The 22,205-nt window shown below is 43.0% G+C and overlaps 1 protein-coding gene across 1 annotated transcript; it reads left to right on the top strand.

Annotated features, from left to right (window-relative positions):
- The first annotated feature begins 659 nt into the window (after nt 1–659).
- On the top strand, nt 660–6,578 carry LOC126401853 (SLIT and NTRK-like protein 1). Its single transcript, XM_050063370.1, has one exon. It carries the CDS (start codon nt 1,876–1,878, stop codon nt 3,988–3,990), a length of 2,115 nt encoding a protein of 704 aa, XP_049919327.1. The 5' UTR covers nt 660–1,875; the 3' UTR covers nt 3,991–6,578.
- Nucleotides 6,579–22,205: the final 15,627 nt, after the last annotated feature.

Raw genomic sequence — 22,205 nt, forward strand, 5'->3', positions numbered from 1 at the left:
GTCTGTATCATATAGTGTGAATAACCTGTGTCTGCTCTGTTTAGCACTATGGAATTACACCCCTTGCTACACAGACAAAGTGATGTGACAGAAAGAGACAGATGCAGATGAAAAAAACAAGTTTAGGCAGGCAGAAAGAGAGAGGAAAACAAAGGAGGCCGACAACACAACAGGTAGGCAGGCTGCTTGACAAGCAGCAGCAGAAACAGCAGACAAACAGACAGAGAGACAGACAGGCAGGCAGGTGGGCAGGGAGAAATCAGAACCAGTCAATGGACCATAATGGGAGTGCTTTACAGCCATATGTAGGTGGTCTTAATGATGTTTTGCTTATTACAAGCGCCGCTGATGCTTTGCTGGACTCTCCTGACTCCCTTAGATTGGTCTCTTATTGCACTTGTGCAACAATGAGTGTGATGTATCCTCTGTGCACACACACACACGCAGAAAAAAATGATGTCAGAGAGAAAGGATATTTAACTTAGCATCCCATTTTCTGTCCTGCTCTTAATTCCAGCTGAGCACTGCAGATGGAGGAGGAGGAGGAGGGGTTGGGAAGAGGGGGGGGATAACTACCTCAACTCTCCCGTGCTGGCGCTGATGTAATACTATCAAACAATGGAGTATCATACAAATCGATAGCAGATGAGATTGTGTTCAAACCACTTCTCTTGTCTTTTTCTTTACAGATCTATTTTTTTGCGATGGATTTTTATAACGGAGGGGGTAAAGAAAAAAAACGTCACGCACACATGCGCATATAGGGTGCCACACTGACGCATCGTTTGTTGTATAGTCAACTGTTTTTTGCTGGACTGAGGCATGCCTGTAGCGGATTATTGTTTTTACCGCATTCAACAGTGTTTTCAAAGCGAGGGGCGAAAGTCAAGGCTGGAACAGTGGAGGCTCGCGTATGGAGAGGGATCCGCTAAAGTAATGCCGCTTATCCTCTGAGAATGGGGGGTGAAATCTAGGCGCTGAACTGAGGCATCACGATCCAAATGTGAAATCTCACCAGTGGTTTTCCGACGATGCCGACTTGGACACTTTTGCCATGGAGCTGCGAGCTGTAAGAGTCAAAATAAACAGCAGGAGCAGGTTTGGTGGCACAAAGCTCTTTTTTGCGCATCTGGAGGGGGATAACCTACACATCGTGCAGCTATAAAGTGCGATTAAAAAATCGCCCCTATATGTGGATTGATTTTTTTTTCCTGCTCTCTCTTCTCAGCATTCCCTCAGTCAGTCGACGGATTTTTGCCATTACAGCTCAGTAGAGGGTGTCAGATTGTTCTTAGAGCACCGCGCTAGGATGAACACTGTCTTCCTCTTTTTGTGATTCCCCCCCAAATCGCGACAGCAAAGAGGGGCGAAAACGAGCGAGGCAAGACGCCGATGGATGTAAGGGGGGATGCGGGTGTTTTGCAGCGGTGGGATCGCCTCTGAAGCTCCAGCGCAGGGTGTGAATTCAGCACCAGGGGAGAGGGAACAGCTCCCGACGCCGCAACACGCAGCACGACTCGGGGAGAAAAAGGCACGGATTTGCTCGGTTTTTTCCTGCCAAGGTCAGTGTTAAACGAACTGAAAGGAGCCAGGAAGATGCGCTGGACTCTACTGTCGCTCGCTGTTTTTGATTTTGATCATAAACACGCGGAGGCTGCGAGGATTCAGTCGTGAAAGAGACGTTTATGTGGGCATTTTCAAACTGGAAGTCTGGACACAAGTGCAGGTTAGATGCAGCATGGATCTGTTATAAAAGACTGCCTTATCCTCTCCCTAAATGTCTCTATCCCCCCTGTTTTTTTTCTTCTCACTGATGCAGACTGAATTCACAGCTCGTATGTCTTGAAACCGGGAATGAATTGTCCACGTTGAAAAATGCTGCTTTGGATTGTTCTGCTGAATGCGGCTCTTTGTGTTGCTAGTGGAAATGTTACAAGGGACGTTTGTAAGGAGCAGATATGCTCTTGCAACGAGATCGAGGGAGATCTGCACATAGACTGCGAAAAAAGGAGCTTCACCACTCTGCAGCATTTGACTGGCCCGAGCTCGCAGTTTTACCACTTGCTGTTGCACGGGAATTCTCTATCCAGGCTATTTCCCAACGAGTTCGCCAACTTTTACAATGCTGTGAGCCTGCATTTGGAAAACAATGGTTTGCACGACATTGTCCCCGGCGCATTTCTGGGATTGCAGCTGGTGAAAAGGCTGCACATCAATAACAATAAGATAAGATCATTCAGGAAGAGTACATTTCTGGGGTTAGACGACTTGGAATATCTCCAAGCTGATTTTAATCTATTGAGGGATATTGACCCCGCCGTTTTCAGGGACCTAAATAAACTTGAAGTGTTAATACTTAACGACAACCTCATCAGTGCGCTACCTATAAACGTGTTTCAACATGTGCCCATTACGCATCTCGATCTGCGGGGAAACCGAATCAAAACGTTGCCTTATGAGGGGATCCTTGAGCAAATACCGGGCATTGCGGAGGTTTTGTTGGAGGACAACCCGTGGGACTGTAACTGCGACCTGGTTTCTCTTAAGGAATGGCTGGAGAACATACCGCATAACGCGCTTATTGGGAGGGTGATATGCGAGGCTCCCACCAGGCTGCAAGGGAGCGACTTAAACGAGACGTCAGAAGCGGATCTGTGCCCTTCACAGAGCGGCGGTGTGGACACCAGCCTGGTCGCCCCTCCCACCCAGGAGGAGACCTCGGAGACCGCGGCCCATGGCCCGCGTCCCACGCCTTACAAGCCCAATGGAGACACCAGTGGGCCCCCGACGCCTGGCGGCCACGGACCCAAGAGTCGCTCCAAATCTCGTGAGAACTGGCAGCTGAAAACGAAGCCCACTCCAGTGGTGACAGGTGTGAACGGGGACAGAGAGCAGCTGCACAACATGACGTGCCCCCAGCCATGCAACTGCAAGCTGGTCGGCTCCAGACAGGGGCTGGGGGTCAACTGCGAGGGCAAAAAGATCGAGAGCTTAGCCAACCTCAAACCTAAGCCCTTTGGCGCGCACGAGCTGAACATGAGAGATAACAACATACACGCAGTGAAAAAGAACCAGCTGCTCGGCTACACCAGCCTCAACCTGCTTGATCTGGGTGGGAACAACATCAAGGTGATTGACAACAGCACTTTCCAAAACCAGAGCGAGCTCAGATGGCTGTATATGGATAAGAACTATCTGGATACGCTGATAGCAGAGATGTTTGTGGGCCTTGTGAATCTGGAATATCTCAGTTTGGAATACAACGACATCCAGCTGATAGTGGCAGGTGCGTTCAGCCCCATGCCAAACCTGAGGGTTCTGTTCCTCAATAACAACTTGCTGAAATCTTTACCAGTGGATGCTTTCCTTGGGATTTCTTTGTCCAAAATTAGTCTGCATAATAATTATTTCCCCCACCTCCCCGTGGCTGGAGTGTTAGACCAGCTCAATTCAATCATACAGATCGATTTGCACGGGAACCCGTGGGATTGCTCGTGCAACATCGTGCCCTTCAAGCAGTGGACGGAGAAACTCGGGGCCGATGTGATAGTGAGCGATCTCAAGTGTGAGTCCCCTGAAGAGTTTTGGAAGCGAGATTTCCGCTACGTCCGGAACGACCTCATGTGCCCCAAACTCTATGACAAAGTCTCCCCCACACCCCTGTCCAAAAACAGCACTTTCACCCTGGACTCGGGGACGCGCTCGAACTCTTATTTGGAGCCGAACAGGGTCTCCATCTCCGTGCTCGTCCCCGGGTTGCTGTTGGTGTTTGTCACGTCCGCTTTCACTGTCGTAGGAATGCTTGTCTTTATTTTGCGGAATCGAAAGAGATCAAAGCGGAGGGACGGGAACTCGTCCGCCTCGGAGATCAATTCCTTGCAGACAGTGTGTGACTCGTCTTATTGGCACAGCGGGCCTTACCACGCAGACGGGGGCGCGCACCGGGGCTTCGACTGCAGCACGCACCTCTCCACGACAAATGATGCGTAAAAGGGACTCTGCTGTAGTCTAGTACAATAAGCCCACACCAGACTGGATTACAAACAGTCACACAGACAGACTGACGCACAGAAATGACTGATCCGCTTTTTTGTTCGTCCAGAGGGCGAACACAGACTTGTTTATGTCTTGTTTTCTCCAGTTGAACCAAGTAAGTCAGTCTGCTGCTGCTGCACAGGCCCCACTCTGTAATATATGTATATGCCAAGCCCCCCTGGCTAAAACCCCTCCCTCCCTCCTCCTCCCAGTTCTGCTATTTGCCGCAATCGGACTACGGATCTGTATGAGACAGAAAAGAGGGAGAAAAAGGAGCGAGGGAGAGGGCGTGTGTGTGAGAGGGAGAGAAAGAGAAAGAGAGAAAGCGAGAGCAAAGACCGAGGACCCGGGGAATGGTGCACGAACGCATGAATGTAAATGTAAATACTCGGACCGATGTATCATAATCTGCATGATGATATTTCGCATGGTTTCAACACACAAACACACACACACGCGCGCGCGCGCGCGCGACGGCGAGGAACCATAACCACCATAACCAACAAAGAAGCGACCCTTTCATGTTATATCAATATGACAATATATAGATATTAAGAATTATATATGACTATTACAAAGTGCCATTTCTCTATTTTTTGTGAACCTGCAGTTAGGATTTGTATTTGTTGTTTTAAACTTGTTTGGAGAAAAGAGAAGAAAAAAAAATCAATAACGGATGACTATCGGAAAGGAGCGATGGAAGTGAAGCTGTCAGTGCATGTTCTTTTTTCTGTTTGTTATCATTTGATTGTCGATAAATATTGGGGTTATTTATACCGTACTAGATGGTGCAGATTAAATCCATGTCTGCGCAGTCATCTCCTTTATGAATGTAAAACTGTGTTATTTTATGGTGTGCCAATTGTTGACTTTCAGATATTCAGACATGCAGATGAGCATGACCAATTAACGTCACTCAGATGCTTATGCTGCAAAGTTAATGTAGCTAAAATAACAGTTCCGTGGTTTTGTGTGTCAATGAATATAGCCTGCTTTGGGGTGAGAGGAAAAAAAATATATCAAGAAGTCATTTAAATGGGGGGTTTATACCATCATATTTTTTCAACAACTGAGCAAAGAAGTGTTTTCAATTTGAGCTATGTAATTCGATCTATGTAAACAGCGCAGGTAGACAGATATAGACTAGAATGCTTTTTTTAATGTCAGAAAAAAAAGTATTCCTCCACAAAAAAGCTTATGGCTATGATTCACTTTCATCATATTGTGAGCTTTTGTAAAGCCATCTAATCTTGTCCAAATAAGAGAACTGAAACTCACTGTATTTACTACAAAATGTGCTTGAAACAGGCTGTTTTTGGGGTGTGTGTGTGTGTGTGTGTGTGGGGTGTGTGGGTGGGGGTTCTTGCTTTCTAACAAACCAACCGGAGCCATGCTATGGAGAGAACTCAGCATGTGGCCAGTCCATAAGACACAGGAAGTGTCACTGAGGGGGGACGAAGAGACAGAGAAAAAAAAAGGCACACACACACATATACGCAGGAGGTAATTTGATAATGCAAGATGCCTTTTTCAATTCAGCATTTTGAACTTGAGATACTCTTCTCGGGAGGGGAGGGCAGGGGGGGTCGCATGGTATTTTGTGGGCTCGTGAAAACAATGCCATGACTGAATACCTGTTTTGCAGAGCTCAGCTGTCGGGTCTGCTGCTTAGCCTATACTGCTTTAACTGAGCGTGGATTTGGAAAAAAAAAAAAAAGAAGAATTAAATCGTTGGGGCATACAAGTATTCAAAAAATCTCTGCAGTGTCTAAAACAGAATGTGCAATCTCATTTTTTTCCATTTATTTGTAATTATAATGTAATATTCCAGTGCTAGTGACATCTTTTGACTTTGCCAATTGATTTCCTCTTAAAGAAACCCATTCTAAGACGCCTAATTTAGACCAGATCTCAGCATAATTCGGCAACAATCTAGCTAAGATGCCATGGCCCATCGCAATGAGAGTGTACAGAGTTGATGTGAGACGGGCTTACACCCCCTAACTCTCCCTCACCCTCCTTCCTGTTCCCCCAGCTCGCAGGCCTCCAGTATCCCCTCCAGTATACAGACTATCGCTGTCCATGGTGCTGAATCACTTCCCCTGCTTTCTCCGTCTGCCTGTGTGAGGACAAATGAGCGAGAGAGATGTTGCGTGCCAATTCGCATGTATGTGTACACACCCCTTCCTGTCCCTGCTGTCACCCCTCCCTCCCCCCCATTACAAACATGTAACCATGTGCAGCTTGACCTTGGGGACTAACATTTCAGTGACACTCATCATCCCTCCCTTAGTGCATTTCTATCCTTCCCCCTTCAACTTCCCTGCTTTTCTGTCCAGTCACACTGGGTGGTGGTGGCAGCGGTGGTGGTGACTCGAGGTTGGGGGGTCTAGGGGTAACTACGTGTCTCTTCTGTGGAGTATTACTGTGCCACAGCCCACTGATGATTTGTCATAATTTTCAAAACGCTGTGTTTCAAAGTTACATTTATATGCTTTGCGATATTTGACCTGCTTCTATTTTGTTAAATAAAGTGTGGTTGAGGTTGAGTAAAAAAAAAAAAGACAAAATGTTTGAGTTAATGAGATATGTGACAGGTTTGATTTATCATCTACGCATATTGTTTTGCATAAGGGTTTACATATACTCAGATATACTCAAAATAAGGTTTAAGTGATGCTATTTCTTTATTGTGTTCACTATGAGGGAGGTTTTTACACTGTATTGCATTGTCATATTAGTTTTAGACTATCTTATCATGACTCTTGGATGCTAGCTCCTCAGTGCCCTGGAGAGACAATGACACATTTAGATTCTTGCTGCAGTGCCGGCTGTATTATCATTCAACTGGCGCCACTACAACGTGAAATACCCACAATATATTACAATAATTTTGACTGTAAAAAATCAGCAATGTTATGAATGTTTAAATGAATAGAAGACACTGCTGTGGGGTTCCTATTATATGTAATGGAAAAAATGCAAATGCAATATGTTGTTCCAATTATAGTGGATAATAGATCTTCAGCACCTTCCAGATGAATCCAGTGGAGATCTGTTTCTGTCAGGTGTTGCTGTGCTGTGGGTCCGTGTGACTCAACGTCTAACAGTAGGCCCCATTCATTAATGCGATGGATAATAGCTGTTGGAAACACAGCCGAGTGGAGTAGCCTCTTTTACACGCTGGGCACACAGCACTCCAACACTGTTGTGGCCCAGCAGGCCTGCCGTAGATCGTGTGATAGCCCCCCCCCCTGAGGAGCTGGCAGTTGATGCAACACTTCCAGCAGGGATAACATTATCCGCACACCTCATACACTCCGCTTTGGTGCAAGTCTCCACGGTCCCGCTTTGGTTTAAGTCTGGGCCATTTAATCCAGAGGGTGTGGGTAATAGTTTGCTCTGTATTTGGAAGCTGTGCTTTTTTTTGCTGCAGGGTTGCTTCTCTGTGAAAAAGGTGCACCTGTGGCTGGTTAGTCATCAGTTGGAAATCCCATTACAGCTTGAACACCCACGACTAACATCATGTCTTGTTTTTGTGCTACCTCGGGCACACCTACATTGTTTTTTTGTATCGCATTTATGTTGTTCGTTTGAGGTAATAATCTGGATAACTGGCCACAAGATCCCAAGCAGGTAGCGTTTGAAACAAATTGTACTGCAGCAGGGAGGAAAATCACTCTGGAAATGATACAATCTGTCATTGAGCATATTTATATCTTGCTTGTGATGTCTCAGATTCATGCAGAGTTACAAATGGCAGCGTGATAATGGGAAAATCAATCCAAAGCACAAGTCTCTCCCTTTTAATTAGCACTAACGCGTTGGTGGCTAGCCTTTCACTGACTCCCAATGGTCACACTCAGTGTGCCTGCTCTTGTTTAGGTTTTGTAAAAATCCCCAAAAGCTTTCAAGCTCCAGTATTAGCCTTTGATGTTAGCTTTGATGAGAGTCCCATGTGTTGCACTGAGGAGTTGCCAATAGTCCAAACTCTGCAGCCACTGCAACCCTTGCTGCAGGTTCGAGCCTGTGGGTGTGTGTAGTAGTGATTATCTGGCATTATCCCCAGGGATTTCTTGGTGTTACTCCCAGATATTATTATTAGCCCATCCGCTTGCAAAGCACTTGGCCTATAAGTCTCAGTGGTTGGGTTTTATTAGCGGTTATGTTCTTTGCGAGCCACAATGGTTACTGCGTGGAGTACCCTCCATTCTTTAATGTTGTAGAATCAGTGCCACTGATTGAGTTTGGCATTAGCCTGGAATGTGATGGAGTGTTTTACATGACAGGAAACGCAGCAGGCGCTAGCTTGTGTAATCACTGTGCTTGTTAATATACCTTTCAATATGCAAACATATCCTAAAAACACATCTCCGATATAATTACACCAACAAAGAGAAATCTTTAGGGGGTAAAAGTGTGTTTGTGCTGGGTGGAGTTCTGCCTGCAGCCTTACTGTTCTCAATACTGTAAAGCATTGTTAGAGCAGCTAATCAGTCTTACATTGTTGTGTATTTGGCTTCATGACAGCCAAACAAGAGTCAGTGTGGGGTGGAGCTTTAGATCACACACGCAACAAAGCAGCAATACATGAAATAACTCCAGTAAAAGTTGCATAGTTTTGAAGCAGCTCCAGGAGTTAAGACGTGGGCAGATAAATCAATCAAAACACAACCAGTTCACACATCTCAAACCTTACTCATATTTCCCACGTCTGCCAGACAGACTATAGAGCAAACATCCAGCGTAATTAAAAGGATCTCGACTCATAATTGACCCAGATCTGATGTCAACCCACTGCGCGCTGGCCCACGTCACACCGCCGAGCGGGGCCTTTAATCAAGATGAGTGAATGGCCTACCGAGTGTTTCCTCCAGCTCTAAGTAATCCTCTTCTTCCAGCCCCCACTTATCGATTATCTCATTGATTTCATTTAGCGGCCACACGCGTCCCCCATCCCTCACCAGCGTTTCAGGCTTTATGTGGCTCCACCTGATCTGATTACACCGCTCAAACGGGAGCTACAACCGCAACACAAAATGGAGTTTGTTTGCAGTCATAAAGTAAGGATGTGGAGATTTGTTCAGGGGAAGAAAGCTGCGTCAGACATTCTAACAGACTCCTCCGTTCAAGGCTAACTTCATTAAATGACCCCCCCCCTTCTGCACGTATAAGTGGGTGGATGTATGGCCACGCACATACTGTCCAGCTTGACACCAGGGCTATAAGAAATTTTAATTTCCTAAGGCAATCTTGGTCTGAATCCAAGGAAACCTGCCCTCAATGATTTTTTACAATTATCTGACTAGTCAGAGAACAGCTTGTACCTGCGCCAAGGGGGGTTTGGCCTATTGAGCGCTCAGTAAGAGCACATCCAGGCACATTGTATACACCTGCCCTTAATACATTAGTGTATTTACATCCAGGGCTCTCCTTTTGTAGGAGAAGTGGCATTAAGGTGCTTGATGGTATACAACGAGGCTCTAGGTAGAGTGTCAGTTTGTGGATTGGAGAGCTTGAGCACGCGCCAATGCTTCATTCAGACACCCTCATTTCTCTCTGACATAATTTCTACGTAAACAAGCAGACTATGCAAACTCCGAACGAAGAAGCTCAAGGACAATTTGTCTGGCTTTCTTCTCTTTAATTGTAATGTATGAACCGTGGCTTAAAGAAAGCCAAGCAGACAGCACAGACAGAAATGGAAATCCAAAATACATTAGGCCTTGTTTCAGGTTGTGGCAGTTTGCTCCTAATGAGATTTAGCGCTTTTAAGTAAAAGAACAGCACAAATTCATTCTATAGTATTGTTAATTTAAAGAAATCCACCATATTAAACACTGAAAAACAGATATAAACCTTGTAATCTGTCAACATTGGCTTCCCACAGGCTCCACTGCTGTCCAAAAAATATACAAAATATATTCTTTTGTCGTTCACAGACAGAAATGTACCATATGTCATCCTACATGGTGATGTAAGGTCTTACTAATGAAAAATCTGTTATAAGACCCCAATAACACAAACCAAAAAAGACATATTTAGGATTTGAGAGGGTAGTCCCGGGTAAAAAGTACTATCAAAACCAATCAGAGAGCAAGTAAGATGTCAACTATTCAGAATCATGTTCAATTGATTCCAATAAAATTAGGAAATTCAATGGTAATACAACAATGTCAGGTATGTTTTTAAGCTGTTAAAGAGGCTCCAGGGTCTCCAGGACCCCAAACAGAGCATTACGTCAATGAGAAAAGGCTCTCATAAGTATTTAAGATCATTGCAAATGCATTGTTTTACATTACAATTTCAAGATGTGAGGCCATAGAAACCTAAACTATTAGCATTTACAGTAAAACGTGAAATAGTGCCACCAAATTCACTTCGTATTGACTTTATACCCGACTCCTTAGTATTGTTGACGTAAGGTTGGCATTAATGTTTCTGCAAACCACCTACACGTTACATTTGCGTATATTTTGTGTTGGATAAATTGTGACTTAACATTTTTAGCAGCGCTGTGGTTAAGGTGGTGTAAGGTTTAGGCACAAACGCCACTTGGTTATGGTCAGGAAAAGAACGTGTTTTGGCTTAAAATACCCCATTTGGGTGGCACAGTCCCAGAGCAGCACAGTCCCAAAGCAGCGATGTCTCGGTAAAAGACAATCGCTTTTTGTGCAACCATCTCCTCTGGAAACACAGCAACGTGTTGCTACAAAACACCCATGATTAGTGCCTAAAAAGTGGCCAGAAACACAGCAATAACTCTCTAAAACACAACAGGTTTTGTTGTTTGTTGCTCTTAAACAGTGGTCTGCAACATGGCAGGCGGCTCCCTGAGGTGGCACGCCATCAACCAGCCCCTTTACTTACCGATAACAAACCTAAGTCAGCTCATTTACTGCGTCAGTTTAGAAACATTGATATAATGGGAACACACAAATGTAATATGTTTGTGGTTTGCAGCAACGTTTGCAACAACATTTTCTTTTGGCAACTGGTTTGAGTTCTTCACTTCCAATTTTAAATTGTCTAGATATCACTTTCGGAACTAATCGTTATTAGTACAGTCTTGTGACTAAATAATGAGTTGACGAAATGTCCAACTGCTTGTTTACCCAACTCTTCAGATTATGTTATTTCGAACCCATATTAGATCATTAGCTCCTATTTCATGCATTGCATTGAGGTTAAAATTCACCAGTCTTGTCTTTGTTCCCGTATGAGGAGAGTTACATAATGGAGGTTGGTGTGTCTATAAGTCACATGGTCTTCGAAATGAAAACAAACCCTGATGAAGATAGGTAAGCACCTCAGACTCTTCCTGCTGTGGGTGATAAATGGTCGTGTTACAGCAAAAATTGGTGATGATGAGAAACTGTTGCCGGTGCTGGGTCAAATTTGATATGATGGATGATGCATTTTTCATTTTATTCAAGTTTTCTCAACCTGTTCTTTTACAATATGATCATATTTTACTACATATATATATATATATATATATACAACCCAATTTTGGTCAACTTGGTCGGAGCGCTTCAACAACACCAAACAGCAATTCAAACACATTTCAGAAATGGGTACGAAACTCATTCCCATTATCTGTGCTTTCCACTTGGTACTTCAACTTAGCTTCACACGAGCACACATAACTGTTTCCTGTCTGAACAAATTCAAAGTTTCATGAATTGCAAAGCAGTGCAATTACACTTGACGGACGTGTCTGATCCTTTGGTACCAAAGCGGTGTCATTTCAAGGATACTTTGCCTTTGTTGTAATGACTCATTTGTTTTCCAAAAGGAGTATAATGAAGTGTTTTGGAATAACCTTTCAGATATGCTAATTAAAGTGAGCCTGATTAATCTTACCAGACACCTAAATGCATAATTTCCAAAACAAGATACTGTATGCGTCACTTTTTTTTTTTTTTTTTTAAATTCTAACCTCCACCTTATGGAAATATCAAGCCACAGCAGAGCTCAAACACATCTGCATTGCCACATCCTGTGCAGTGCAGAGGGAGCTTTACTGCCATTAAGAAGACACACAGCAGGCTTTGACATATGTCAATGTACACTAACCAGTGTCCATATGTGCACAGAATGAGCAAATAATGGCAGTGATACTCAACTTACAGCCACTTGGTGGCCCAGTGACCATTTTCTAATTCACAATGAAAATAAACTGATTCACAGTTAGAGTTTTTGGTACTTTGAATGTATAGAAGATATATGTGCCACAATGCATATAAAGAATCCAAATATCAAGAAATAAATGAATTAATTAAAACTCCCAGACCTCCCAACAGAGGTCTGGACTAACCCTAAAACGTCCTCAAATCCTAGAAACACGTCTTTGTACACTGACCTGTGAGGGGCTGCTGCAAGTGGATTTGCATCCTGGTATGAGTGAAGACAGCAAATGTCTAAAGGTTGGAAACAGGCAGTTCATGTACAACATACACTGATGATTAGTATGATTGTTTGTTCAATGTATCTGCATAAAACTGTGCACATGGTATCCAACAAATTCTGAGTGCTATATTGTAGACAATTGGACTTGCTTAGGGTTCTTGGAGACGTTTCAACTCTCATCCAAGAGGCCGGATGTGTAAATGACTCACATGTGACCTCAACGACTCTGTAAGGGTTCACACCCAAACAGAGTTTAAATCCTGCAACTCCCCACCAGTCAGTTAAAACTGAAGAAGCCTCTTGGATGAGAGGTGAAACATCTTCAAGAAACTTAAGCAAGTCCAGTTGCCTATGATATAGCACTTACAATTACCATGACCTTGATGACTGAGAATCTTCACCCGCATATCTAACTAATTACCACCCAAAAATGACCATCCGTACGAGTTAGGTTTCGGTTTAGGAAAAAAAAAAACATGTTGCGTGTTGTCATGTTGCGTACCCAATGTAAAGTTCCACACCTAATGTAAAGTGACACGGGTTAGGTTTCAGAAAGTAAAGATACACAGGTTAAAATTAGGACAGTAAAGTTACGTAGGTTAGGTCTACGGAAAACATTATGGTTGGGCATTGGGGTTTGGGCATTATGTACCTAACAAAGTTACGTATGAAACGTAAAATTGCATACGTTAGGTTAAGGCAAATAAAATTATGTAGGTTAAGTTTAGTAAAAGAATCATGGTTTGGCGTTGCCATGTTAGATGTTTAAAGTAAAGTTACGTAGATGAGGTTTAAGAAAAGAATCGTGGTGAGGTGTCGTCCCTTTACATACTAACATAAAGTTTCGTATCAAATGTAAAGTTACATAGGTTAGGTTTAGGAATGTAAAGTTGCGTAATTTAGGTTCAGGTAAAGAAGCATGGTTGGGCGTCATCACAATACCTACTTAACGAAAAGTTAAGTACATAATGTAAAGTTATATAGGTTAGGTTTAGGAATGTCACATTTCGTACTTTAGGTTTAGGTGAAGAATCATAGTTAGGTGTCATCACATTACGTACTTAACATAAAGTTTCGTACCTAAAATAAAGTTACATAGGACAGGTTTAGGAATGTCACATTTCGTACTTAAGGTTTAGGTACTGAATCATAGTTAGGTGTCGTCACGTTACATACTAACATAAAGTTACATACATAATGTAAAGTTACACAGGTTACGTTTAGGAATGTAAAGTTATGTAATTTACGTCAAGGTAAAGAATCATGGTTGGGCGTTATTACAATACCTACTTAACGTAAGGTTACGTACGTAATGTAACATGAAGACAACACGCCGTGCCTTGAAATTAACTCAGAGTTCACTTGGTTTCACCTGGGACACAAACACCAGTTTTCGAAGAGAAGTCCTGTTTTTATTTAACACATCCACCACCCCAACCTACTTCCTTACGCTGATCTTCTGTCTTTACTCCCGTAAACGCATTCATCACAAGATCGTAGCCTTCACAATTACATGGGTTGTATACAATGATTATGCTCGTGATTATGTGGGGTATTAATGATTCTGGTGAGTTACATTTTGTAGGTGTATATAAAACCAGTGCATGAGAACAGACTGGTTTGTTAACTGACCCCTGGCCTTTGAAGAAACTGCCCCTCAGGCATGGCAAGCTCAGTATCCTTGATGTGTCTTCCATAGGAGACTCTCTTACTGGAGCTTTTAAACTCAGCTGTGCACTCAAAGCGGTGATTCACTTCCATATACGATGCAAAGAATGTATAATCTAGCCATGGCTGACAGCTATAGGCTATGTAAAGGTTTACGAGTAGTGAAAGAGGAAACACCGTTACTAATGTTACAAAGGCCGGCGTCCTTGACATCTAAACACTGCTTTAGAAACAGGAGAGTAAATAAAACCTTCTATTCAAGCTGGATTTTTCCACATGAAAACACAAGCTGAATGGCGCAAAGTTGCCAGTTGGAAAAGGTGATCCTGATTTCATTTTTCCCTCTTATTACACTGTTTGCACTCCTTCCAACACGCGCCATTTAGACGGATATGTTTTGATTTTTCACTCCTTTGTCACTCTTTGATGACTGGCAAATCGATAGGCTCTTGAAGACAGGGTTGGGGGAGGAATTGACTTCCCTTACACCCACTCTATTTAGCCTGACAGTTTGTGGCAGCTCGCAACAAACACATCATCATCCCCATCAACAACAACAACAACAACAGGCCACAAAAGGAGAGAAAATAACAACCGCTGACATTGCTAAGCTTTCCTTCCGATTATATGTGTCAGACAAATTGTCCACATGTGTCTTCACTCCTCTTTGTTATAGGTAGCTATATTTTTTGCATCTTTGTGTGAAACATCTCTGACAAGGCTTGCATCTTTGCTTTCTGTGGCTGCTGCCACCGCTTTCCAAGAAAAAGTTCTGCTTTCCCATCTTCTCATCGCCTGAAGGATTTTTTCTTTCTCAAAACAAGAGCATCTTCTTCCTCTCTCTCTGTCTCTCTGAGATTCAGTTTGAGACAGAATGTTGAGTTGTTGCTCAGCACCTCAGGCTACGCAGCGCTGGTATTGCGTTCATGTATAGGAGATAAGGGAATAAAGGTCTGTTGCAGCGAGCCACGTGACGAGAAACTGAGCAGTTGTTTCGGAAGATGTTACTGGCAATTAATCCATTGTTTGGTGTGGTGGAGTTTATTTCTATTTCAGGCTGCCGGCTGCTTCTTGACCCTTTTTAACTGTTGAATTCATTTTTAAAGATTTCTGTCTTTTTTAATGTTCCTCACAAGAATGTGTTACCCTTGACCTCACCCCCCCAGTACACACACCCACACACAAAAACATATAAAACCTCTCGCTCGCACACACACTGATGCACATACCCAAATACAATTGCATGCTGGTTAAATGTTGTCCTTAACCTGGCGTACTACAACCGCTCAGCAAATGCCAGCTGGGTCAACAGATGCCCTGGGCATTCTAGCCCGCTCTCATACAAAGAACACTGGGGCTGTCGCTTCATCTATGAATACACACACAGAATCACACACACACATGCGTAACCACATGCCTGCACATTTTTGAGCTCGTGCGCAGCAGCTACAAGCAGATTATATGGTTTTATCTTGCTTTGTGTTTGGGGCACTGGGATTGCAGCGAGCAAAGGAGGTGGCAGGTCAAAATTAGTGGGTTTCGGGATGTGACTCTACTGCAGATAAATCCACTTGATTTAAAAAGGGAAAAAATGCATTACACAGTATGAAACCAATGCTCTAATTGCAAAGTTTAAAATGAGCACAGTGGAGGGGTTTTACTGTTTGCAGGCAAAAGTCATTTAGCTATCAAAAGGTGCACTTTACAGAATCAAGGATAATAATACCAATGCACTATTTATTATAACATTTTCCAACGTTTGAAAGACCCAAGGCCACAAAGCTCGGCTCATGCAAACTTAAAAACATTTTCTTAAAATCATTTTTCCTCTTTGTTTTGCAGCTCCATGATAAGCTATTTAAAACTGTTATCACTGATTGCTATCTCCATCTGTACGGCGATCAGATAAAAAAACAGTGGCTTTGTCCCAGTTCTTCCTTGTTTTGAGTCATTCTCAGTTTGGGAAGCCCTCCAAAAAGATAGCTACAAGGCGTAGTGGTGAAACAACTCCACTATGGGATGAGACGCCACTTGTGACTCATATCATCAGAAGCCAGCAGTGGGAAGGAAACCACATATAAAAGGCTGGTGACGAGGATGTGGTAAGGGTAATGTTTGATGTTGCATTCCCACTCTCTGGTCAGTTTTAATTTTTAAAATATTACATTTTTCTCCCACAAAACACATTTTTCTTTGCTAATCTCACTCTTAATGGTAAATTCCCCCTTTACTCACATAATTATAATAACAAACTGAGATATCTTCTTCCTGTGTGTGTCTATTCTCCATTTACATTGTCGATAAAGTTCTGACGAAAGGCACTCTTGTCTGACAGGAGCTGTGGTTAGCGGTCTGGTGAGCCGAGCCAGCCAGTGATTGTGTTTAACAAATACGAGCAATAGGAGAAGGCCTGTGGGAATAGCTGTTGCCAGTTCTGAGTGAGACACGGGAAGGCCTGGAGGGGTGGTGGTGGTGGTGGTGGTGGGTGTAGGGGGTGGAGAGTTGATTGCATTCATTGATGGAGGATGGGGTATGGGAGAAATGTACAGATGGAAAATGATAGGGAGAGAAAGTGAGGTTAAAATAAACCAATCTAGAGTTCATTTTCAAAGCACTTCACACTGTATATCATTCCAGTGTTGCCCCCATATTTTTATTCCAGCACTGTGGTGGCAGGAAGTGGGAAGCAATATCATATAGGAGACACAGGGAGCATCTGCCAGGCTCTGAGTCAGAATACATTGAAGACTGAATTATCTCTCTGTGAGAAACCTATAGAATCAAAGCAGATTTGATGGCTCGTATAAAGCCGCAGTGTATTTCTGCAGAAGACTTTTTCCCTTAAACTTTCATTGATAGTGCAAATCTGTTGCCACACGAAGCAAAGTCGATCCCTTTCTACTCTTTTTACACCTGGTGTTAGGATGCAATCTGTTTCTGGAAACATTATGGAGATAAGACAGCTTATAGGGACACGGGTGCGGTACTGGGTTTTCATGTTAATGTATGCTTTGAAAGTTGTGGTTTCATAAAGAGTTTTAAGTTCAGGGCCCTGTCTAAGAACACAACACAGTTGACAGAAGAAGTGTTGGCATTGTATGTTCTGCTGACATGCTACATTTGTAGGTTATTATATAGTGGATACATCGGGTTGAGGCGTAAAAACCACTTAGTTATGGTTTGGAAAAGATATTTTGACTTAAAATACCTGGTTTTGGTGGCACTTTCCCTACAGAAATGCAGCAATGTCTCAGTAAAAAACAATCACTTTTTGTGCCACCATTGCTGATAGGAACACAGGGTTTGTAGGCTTAAATGCCTCTGAAAACACAGCGATGACTCCCTAAAAAACAGCTGTTTTAGCGTCTTAAGCCTAGTTCACATTACACGATTTTCACCACGATTTTGACATTGCAGAGGATCTTGAGAGCCACCTTGGGTCGGAGGTGAGTCAGCAGATAGTCTGCCACGACGAGTCCTCATGTGTGAACAAGCCTTCGAGCAAGTCGCCCCCTCGTCTGCGACTGGGACTGAATATCTGGCGTGCTAGAAAACTGGAGAAGTCTGACACGACTGACAAAGAGCATCAGCCAATGAGAGGCGGGATACGTCCCACGTCAGCACGCAGGAGGACGGAAGAAATGTGAGGACAAGCCGCAGGGTTGCCAGGTCCATTTATTAGCCGTGACTTTGGGCTTGTTTCTAAACGTCACCTTCCTCTACATTATATATATCCGTCTAATAAGTTATCTTGGGCTCGGTGGAGAAATCTTGTGGTGACTCCCCCTGACAGAAACACACATCACCAGGTATGAACACTCAAAAGATTACGATAGTCTCCGCAACGCAAAATCAGGGTGAAAATCATGTAATGTGAACTAGCCTTTATTTAAAAAAGCGTATTCATTAAGAGTATAACAATAAACTAATTGCATTGGTAAGCAACTTATGAACTTTAATGTTAGTGTTATTAACTCTCGGGACATTTAAGAATTCTTGTTTTATGGCACCCAAGGATTTACAGCACCCAGCAGACTGACACAACAGCACATGGGATAAGTGACACAACAACGGCACAGCTAGTGCTCATGGCAGTTCAAGCAAAGCACCTCCTAACACAGCTGAAGCCAGTACATATGGATATTTGATGGACGTTTATGAAGAAATCAGTAGATCCAACAGAGAAATCTCACATTCATGAGCAAAATGTGCCGGCCAGGTCTGAAAAAGAAGTCCAAACTTCAGCCACAGCGGTAGCAAAATTGAAACTCGAGCTGAAGCATCCAACCTGTCTTGGGAAATATCTGTGAGTAAGTGAATTGTGACCTTCAAAATCCTTATTGTGAACAATAAAATTGAACTAGAAGTCATGAAGGCTAGAAATTTTAGGCTGACTCATATAAGAATTCTTAATATACGCCAATCAGCCAAAACATCAAAATCACAGACAGTTGAAGTGCATAACATGAGTGTTTTCATTACTATGCAATGTTCTGCTGGGAAACCTTTGGTCCTGGCATTCATGAGGATGCCACTTGACGAACTCTAACTACATAAACACCGTTGTAGACCAAGACGCTGGGGGAGTGTCTTGTGGTGACTGGCACCAGGGCATTAGGGAGGATCCTTTGAGTCTTGTGGGTTGTGAGATGGGGTAACAGCAAGTCAAGCACAGATGCTTGATCAGATTAGGATCAATGGGATCTGGAGTCCCGGTGGACGCCTTGAGATCTTTGTCATTAGTCCTGAATGACTGCCTTTAGGGGAGTGCTGTTGCCATAAGGGGGTACACTTGGTTTGAAGTTTGGGTGGGTGAAGCACGTCAAGTGGCATCTAATGAATGCCAGGACCTAAGGTTTGCCAGCAGAACATTGCATTGTAAAAGATGATCAATGTCATTCACATCCCCGCCAGTGTTTTTAATGTCTTTGGTTATCGGTGTGTGTCCACACTTTGTACAAACTCTAAATTAATCATTTTAGATGACAAGATGAATAAATCATTTTTTAATTTTTGGAACCTTAAATGGACAACAGTGTTTTACTTTTAACAGCTGAACAGCCAGCATTGGTGGGTTTCGTCATGTTCGGCACCAATGTTGACACTTTTTTTCTTATGCCAAGTGCCTACATGAAAAATCTAGCAGTTTCAATAACAGGTACTACTCAGAGGCTGACATGAAAATTTGTTTTTCATTTAAAGTAAACTCAAAATGGTGTAATTTCAGCAGACTGTATATGAAAAGCCGATTGCTGTCAAGTGGTGGAAGCTTCAATCTTGGGCAGAAGTCTTAAAAATAACTGTCAGGGAGGTGAAAAAAGAGACTGGAATATCTGTGAGGGGCAGCACTTCAGGGCTGAGTCACTGCGGCGCTCGCCTCAATATTCCCTGAGATGGACAGCAGGTTGGGTCCTGATTACCATGGAGCATATCTTCTGTCCCATGTCCTCTCCCAAGAGAAGAAAAAGAGAGAGAAAGACAGAGAGAGCAAGCCAATCTATAACCTGTCACTGTCTCTCCCTTGATGGCTGGATGATGGATGACTGCATCTTCTCTAACAATACCAAAACACTCCCTGAGTGGGAGGCCTTTTGCACAGGGGCAAGGTAAGAACGTTAGGTGTGTATGTGTGGGCAATTACCGTCTCAATTTATTTCACTTTAACTGACAGCTGACATTGTGCCCTTACATGTATGATATGACACTTGGCTTGAGGGCCGACCCTTTCTATTTAAAAATTCATTGGAAGGAAAGAAAGACGTACAAGGGAACTAGTGTTCTTGCAGTGAATTTTTCTCGACAGTGTTCCCTCTTTTTACCCAGAATGCTGCGGCTGCTATACACCCCAAACTATTGCGCAACTCACAAGCCTTACAAATGATCTGTCTCAGTCTGTGTGATCTCCACAATATCCACACTCGCTGATGCGATGCATCTCGAATCAGAAAATCACCCCACAAAAATCAGAGATGATGAAAGCCTTCAGCGCTGCACAGTTGGCAGGGAGGATGGAGCGGAGGGGAGGGCGGGCTGCTGCCTCCCACTCCTTTTCTTGTTCAGTCTTTGGGGCCTCCGCTGGGTCTCTTCGTCTTTCTCTCCTCCTCTTCCTGTCTTCATTTCTGACTCTCATACTCGCTCTGTTGCTTTTCCTCTCTCAACCTTTTTCTCTTTCTCTCTTCACCCACTCTTTATCCCTTCCTATCCAGTTCTCGGTCTCTCCCAGGGGCTTAATTTATGGTTGTGGAGCTACAGAAACATAGGGATGACAACCCACGCTCTCCTCTGCTTTGTTAGCTTGCTAGCTTGCTGGCTGGCTGGCTCACTGACTGGCTGGGTGTACAGTGTGTTCATGTATATGTACTGTATGAACGCTGGCTCTAAACAAAAATGTTTTTCTACTCTCCTTTTTCCCAGGCTCATTATATTTTTTTTTTCCTTTCAGACGTGCGGCTGCTTGTGTGCCTCTTGTTACAGTTGGAGTAAACGCTGGCTCATTCCATGCTAGGCAGCTTTATAATATCCATACAGATGCATTCAAAGATAAATATTACTCATTGCGGTATATTAGTGCTCTTTAACGAAGATGAATGTCCATATTAGCCTTGACAAAATGAATACTGTTTGTTAGAGAATAATGTAAACACCTGTGCTCGGAGCTGTTTATTTCCTGGAGTGGTTAAGGAGGGAAATTATAACAGTAGTTGGTCTCTTGTAAGCCTACAGGACACAGGCAATGCAATAAAATCCAATCATCTTTTGAGGGCTGCTTTTGTCGCTGATTGTTGGGAAAATGACAAATTTATTTAATAGGTTGACTGAAAAGTAAAAAGTCAAAGTGAAACTCAATGGCGATTAAGTGTGATTGCTGGGATACTGGATTAGCCCTCTTTACACACAGAACATTTTCCACTAGTAGCTCTGGTGTCCACTGAACTAACCAATGTTTGCACCTTAATGTCTAGGAAAAGCAAAAATAAATAGGTGCTATGAGTTCATCATACACAGAAAAATATGCTTCTAACCACCGTGCCAAATTAGAATAAATAAAAAAACTGATAAGTTAATAAAATTAATTTAAATTAGGTTTCAAAATGTGGAAAAACAACCAGTATTCTCTGCTCTCAGAAGATGTGGCATGTCCGCCGAAGGAGCTGAAACAAAGAAGGAGCTGCTGCACAGTGACAGACTCTCGTTAGCGGCTAACATTAGCTAACCATTCAGGTTCAAAGACTGAAAAGTACATTTGTGACAGTAATTTTGCTTGTCTTTATACTATCGTGGCATTTAACAGAGTTGTTTATTCCTGTATTTATTAGACTGAAAGACACACCGTTCACACACAGTAGAGGGAACAAGTTGACACAGATGCTAACGCTAGTTTTGATTTAGTAGTGGAGTGGTTATCATAAGGATGGCTCCATTAAGTCATAAAGCCATGGTTTTCAGCCAAAAAATCCCAGACACACAACTGTACAATGCAGTACAACACAATTTACAGTCTTCCCTAATGTCTTCAACAAGTATTTTCTACCATGTATTATGTGTCTTGAAAGAAATCTCTGATTTTACTTTACCCGCATTTTTAAGATTAAGAAACGTGGCTATTTCAAGGTGTACAAAAAAGTGTAATTGCACCAGCGATTGATATGGTAAAAATGCCTGATTTAGAGTCACAACTGTCTGTAATTGAAATTTAATCACTGTTGAGTTTTTTTTTTTCTTCAAGAAACACAAAATCAAAGAATAGTTATTTCACTCACAATTCAGTGGGAGCTCTTAATTTATAAGGGAGACTAACATGCTTTATACTTCCTGTCAATATAATCCAATTAATATGTTTTCTAAAAATGTGTTTTGTATATACTCTGTGTTGACACCTGATTTGAAAAGCAGACTAAGCCATGTGTGTATCCGAGGTTGTTTCAATGCCTGTACAATAAAAGTCAGAATACAGGGGGGCACTCCAATTTTAGCTGCAGCTGGTTCGACCACAGAGATGCGGGGGGCGGCTGGCTTGATGCAGAAACATCAGACACTGCCTCTGGACCAGCTCAGCAGCACATGAGGGCAGGATTTGATCCAGTTTGGCT

The sequence above is a fragment of the Epinephelus moara genome, chromosome 15 (assembly GCF_006386435.1).
Source record: "Epinephelus moara isolate mb chromosome 15, YSFRI_EMoa_1.0, whole genome shotgun sequence".
NCBI classification, from domain to species: Eukaryota; Metazoa; Chordata; class Actinopteri; order Perciformes; family Serranidae; genus Epinephelus; species Epinephelus moara.

Excerpts from the sequence above, each read along its gene's own strand:
- LOC126401853 (XM_050063370.1), top strand. The coding sequence starts at position 1,876 with ATGCTGCTTTGGATTGTTCTGCTGAATGCGGCTCTTTGTGTTGCTAGT.